The 4,637-nt window shown below is 69.3% G+C and overlaps 1 protein-coding gene across 3 annotated transcripts in view; it reads right to left on the minus strand.

Moving 5' to 3' along the window:
- The window catches only part of CYTH1 (cytohesin 1), a 15,308-nt gene that overhangs the window by 4,851 nt on the left and 5,820 nt on the right, over nt 1-4,637 (minus strand). For 2 of the 3 annotated variants that reach the window (XM_025193372.1, XM_025193373.1), the window contains 8 exons: nt 3,456-3,538; nt 2,326-2,390; nt 1,660-1,726; nt 1,438-1,556; nt 1,136-1,216; nt 904-1,016; nt 679-827; nt 475-587 (listed from right to left, as the gene is read on the minus strand). In XM_025193372.1, coding sequence (XP_025049157.1) covers nt 475-587; nt 679-827; nt 904-1,016; nt 1,136-1,216; nt 1,438-1,556; nt 1,660-1,726; nt 2,326-2,390; nt 3,456-3,538 — 790 coding nt within the window. The remainder of the gene's footprint in view (nt 1-474; nt 588-678; nt 828-903; nt 1,017-1,135; nt 1,217-1,437; nt 1,557-1,659; nt 1,727-2,325; nt 2,391-3,455; nt 3,539-4,637) is intronic. The other variant, XM_025193370.1, reaches the window with a different exon arrangement.

Here is a 4,637-nt window from a genome sequence, read left to right on the forward strand (position 1 = left end):
CCCCCCTCCCCCCCCCCGCCAGGCAGGGAAACCAAAACTGCCAAAACTGCTGCTGGAACAAAAACCGAAAACCGCGGGAGCCAGGGTGGGGCGGCACAGCGGGGCTGGGGCTGCGGGGATGCCATGCACGCCGCCTGCCGTGGAGCCAGGATGCGGGAGGTGATGATGCTGCGGGAGGGGAGATGCACACAGCCTGAGGCAGCTCCCGGTCGCTTCTGGAGGGGCCTGAGCCAGGACGGCGCGACCTGCGGGGCCAGCGCTCGGCCCCAGGGACCCTCCGCCCACACCCCACCCGGCAGGACCGGAGGCAGAATCCCGGTTGCCACCGTCCCACTTCGCTGGGGGCTGAGGATGGAGCCAGGCGCCAGCGGCTCTGCCTGTCCCCAGGGGCTGCACCTGCCCAGGGCTGGCCCAGAGCATCAACATGCCTGTGCCCACGCCCGCCCGTGCCCCCCAGCCACGTGGCAGTGCTCACCGAGCTTCAGCAGCCAGCCCTCACGGTCGGGGTTGAAGAAGGTGTGGGTGAGATCATTGCCGTCGTCCTCGGGGATCTTGAAGGGCTCGTTCTTGATGCTCTCGTAGAGGTTCTGGCAGGGAGGGGAGCAGGTGGTAGCGGTCAGCCAGTGCCCGGGGAGGCCCACGCTGCCCACCTACCCCATGCCCCATGCCCACCCTCACCCTGAGCAGCTCCTCGGGGAGATCGCCCCCATCATTGATGCCGCGGTTCATGGCGATGAAGCGCTCGACTGTGGGCTTGTCCTTGACATTGGGGTTGTGCAGGCTGGTGTTCAGCATGATGATGGCGAAGGACAGGACATAGCAGGTGTCTGCAGGGCAGGGGCGAGAGGGGTCAGTGCCAGCCTGGGCAGGCGGGCAGGCAGAGGAGAGGGGACAGCCCCTTACCCGTGGACTGGAAGACGCCGGGGTTGCACTGGCAGTACCGCTGTGCGAACGCCTCCATCATCCGGTCGATCTTCTGCGCCTCCCCCGGCAGGCGGAAGCTCCACAGGAACTGCCTGCAGGACGCAGCAGGGTCAGGAACCCTGTACCCCAGCACCGATACCCCACGCAGTGGCCAGACCCGCCCGGGGCGAGCGCAGGAGCCCTGGACACACGGGAGCCAGGCCCCACTCACCGCAGGGCCTGCACCAGGTTGAGGTCGGTGAACTCATGCAGCTCCACGAAGGCGTGCAGCACCTGGATGTTGAACTCGTCCCTGCGGGGACGAAGCGTGGGGCAGGATGAGCAGCACGTCCACCCCACAGTCACCCCGACCTCCCACCCTGCGGGGTGGCAGCCTGCCTGCAGCCACCCCTGCTAAGAGCAGCAAGGCCCTGCACCCGGGTACCCAAGGAGCAGGACTCCAGCACCCAGCAGCATTCCCCCAGTCCCTGCCGCTGAGGCAGACAGCCCAGCAGAGCCCCCGCCCGGCCGTACCTCTCCCCCAGGTAGTCCCCGATGGCAGTCTTGTTGAGCCCCTCTCCCTTGTACAGGAACTGGGCGATGTCCTCACACGTGTTCTTCAGCAGGTCGTTTTCGATGAGGAACTGAATGCCCTGCAAGGCAGGAGCGCTGGCCGTGATGCTGCCCACGGGCCCGGAGCTCCTGCTGGCTGGCCACAGCCAGCCGTGGGCACCCCTCCCTGCCCTGCGGCCGTACCTTTTTGGGGTCCATGTTGAACTTCTTTCTGCCCATTGCCACCTGTTTGTTCCTCTGCATGTTTTTCCTGCCAAAGACAAAGTCCGGGACTGAGCCCTTGGGAAGGCAGTGGTGCCCCAGGCCAGGGCGCCATCCATCCCTGTCCCTCAGCCTCTCCCCAGCTCCAGCCCCAAGCACGAGCCCAGAGACCCACGGCTCTGCCCTGCCCTGAGGGAGGCTGCTGCAGCCGGAGCCCTGGGCCAGAGCAGAGCGGGGAGGCTGAGGGACCTCCATGCCCCCGAGGGGCTGGCGTGCCGGCGAGTTCCCAGCGCCTGCCTGACCTCCCTAATCCCAGGCCGGCACCAGCGCAGAACAAACCCAGACAGTCGCCCAGGCCAGACGGGGGGGCCGGGGCTTGGAAAAACACAGACATGTGGAGCCGCGGATCAGCCGGGGGATCCCCTTAGGGCATTAGGGACCACAGACCTCCCGCTCCAAGGGCAACGGGGCTGCAGGCGTGCCCTGAGCTGCACCCAGCTGGGGCGAGGCATGCCGGCAGCAGACGCAGGCTGCCGGGAGCTCTCGGGGGCTGGACGCCAGGTCAGCGCTGTCTTTGTCCCAGCCCCTGCCCGGCTGCTTGCCAGGGCCCTGGGGGGCTGCCCCCTCACACCCGTGGGCAGGCCTCACCTCTCTTCCGTGGATCCGAGGTTCTCAATCTCGTTCGTCACTTCTGCTATCTCATCTTTCAGCCGCTGCAGGAGATGCACACGGAAAGGCTCAGGTGGGGGGGTGTAGCGGGCGTGGGGTCCACCACCTGGCCCCCTCCCTCCAGCAGCTCAGAGGCCAGGAGCCCCAGGGCAGGGGGCGGTGACCTGCCTTGAGCCTGCGACCAGCCGGGCTGGTGCTAGGGCCCAGGCATCCCCGAGCCGGGGTGCAGCGTGGCCCCAACTCTGCTGGGAAACGGCCGGCCAGGCGGGATGGAGGGGACGGAGGCCAGAGCCAGCCTCCCGGCAGGGTTGGGGCTGCCCTGCCCTGCCTGCCCCACCCAGAGCTGAGCCCAGCAAGCACCTCCTCTGCCCGCCTGGCCGTCCCTGGGGCGGGAGCTGTGCAGCTCTGCTCCCACAGGAAGAGGCCGAGAAGTTAACGCAATTACCCTCTAATCCTTTTAGCTCATGGCGGTAATTAGGCTCTGCTGCCAACAGGACTGGGAGCCCGGTCCCCACCCAGAAACGGGGGGAAGGGCTGCTGGGAGAGCTACCCCTGCCAGGGGCAGCCCCGCGCCCCTTTCTCGTGGGGCAACGGGACGCAGCACAGAGCGGGGCCTCACCCCCTGCAGAGCTGCTGTGGGGATTCGGGGTGCCGCGTCCAAGGCTGTGCCCGGAGGGGGCACTGCAGAGGCTGGAGGAGCTGGGAACAGGGCCAGGTGCCCCCAGCCTCCCACCCCATCCCCCTCTGCCCTGGGAGGGAGAAGTCCCATCACTGTCACCAGCTGCAGCGACCTGACAGGCCTGGGTGGGAGCAGGGAAGCCTGAGCGAGCCCCACGGTTAATTGGGCCCCGGGGCCATTCCTCCCTCCCCCTGCAGCCCCCGGCCCCAAACGGGCACGAGCTGTTTGCCAGCTGATGTGCAGTGACATGCACCCATCTCTCGCGCTGCAGCCCTTGCAACAGGGGCTGCCCGGATGCCGCGGGGAGGCCGGGACACGGCATGGCTGGCGCAGAGCCTGTGGCATGCCAGGGCGCTCCGGGAACCACCAGCACCGTGCCCCACCGCCAGCCCGTGGCTGGCACCTGAGCCCGACAGCCCACGCCCCATACCTGTATGTCGGCCAGCAGCTCCCGCTTGCGGCGACGGATGTTTTCCAGCTCCTGGCACTCCTCCGGGGTCAAGTCGCTGGGGACTGAGGGGAGAGGAGGAGGAGGGTTAGGCCCGGGGCACTCACCCCCCAGCACCCAGGGGACACGGCTGGGTCCAGCCCTGCCCTGGCCTGGCTCTGCCGTTCTCTCCCAAAGCCCTCCCTGGCACTGAGAGCGGGCACCGGGATGTAGAGCTCCTGGACGGCCCCACTTGCAGCACCCGAGACGCTGCTCCGGGGCCAGCTGGCACCTGCCCCCAGGGCTGCAGGAGCCAGCCCCCGGGAAGGAGGGGTCCCCCTGGCTCGCAGCTAGCCCCGTGCAGGGCCGTGGCCCGGTCCGAGCGTGGGGATGCCTGGCAAGGCCCGAGGAACGCGTGGAATGCCTGCGGCCACCGCACTGCACGCTTGCCAACCGGCCGGAGGCTGGCAGAGCGCAGGTCTGCCTCCCTCCCTCCCAGCTGGACGCTGCCAGCCCCAGACCGGGCACCGCCGAGCTGCCAGCTGGGCCCACGGCCAGGCACCCGCCAGAGCGGTGTAGAGGGCCAGGTGCCGATGCCCCACGGTGCCCGGCCCTGGGAGCCACGGCAGAAGGCAGAGTCCCCTCCCTGCCTGCGCCGCAGCCACGGGTGGAGGGGACGGAGCCCACACCCAGGACACGGGCCGGTGGGGCGCGGGAGGAGCGCGGCGCAGCGCGGGGAGGGCGGCCAGCGGCTGCCACAACAAGGGCCCATTGTGCGGGCACCCGAACAGAGAAACCAAACAACAAGGGAAGCTGCTTTCGTTGCTCTGCAGTTTTTCACACGCGGGCAGGAGCCCGGCGCTGAGCCAGCCGCATCGCCTGCATACAAAGGAGGGGCTCTTAAAGGAGCCGGGACCCCCCTGGCACGCAGGTGGGCACGCACCGCACTGCCGCTCTCATGGGCAGCATGGCAGGGGTGCCCGGGGCAGGCTGCCAGCTCAGCGGTGCTCACCCCCCCCCGTGCGGGCACTGCTGCCTGCCCCCCGCACCGGGCAGGGTGCGGGAGGGGTGCCGTGCCCGGGCTGCACCGGGTCCCTGCCCTTGCCCGGGGAAGGGCTCGCGGCAGAGCCTGGCGAGAGCAGGGCCCCCAGCGGCAAGTACGGGTCTGCCCGCCCCGCGCTGCCC

Source organism: Alligator sinensis, unplaced genomic scaffold, assembly GCF_000455745.1.
Source record: "Alligator sinensis unplaced genomic scaffold, ASM45574v1 scaffold1565_1, whole genome shotgun sequence".
NCBI classification, from domain to species: Eukaryota; Metazoa; Chordata; order Crocodylia; family Alligatoridae; genus Alligator; species Alligator sinensis.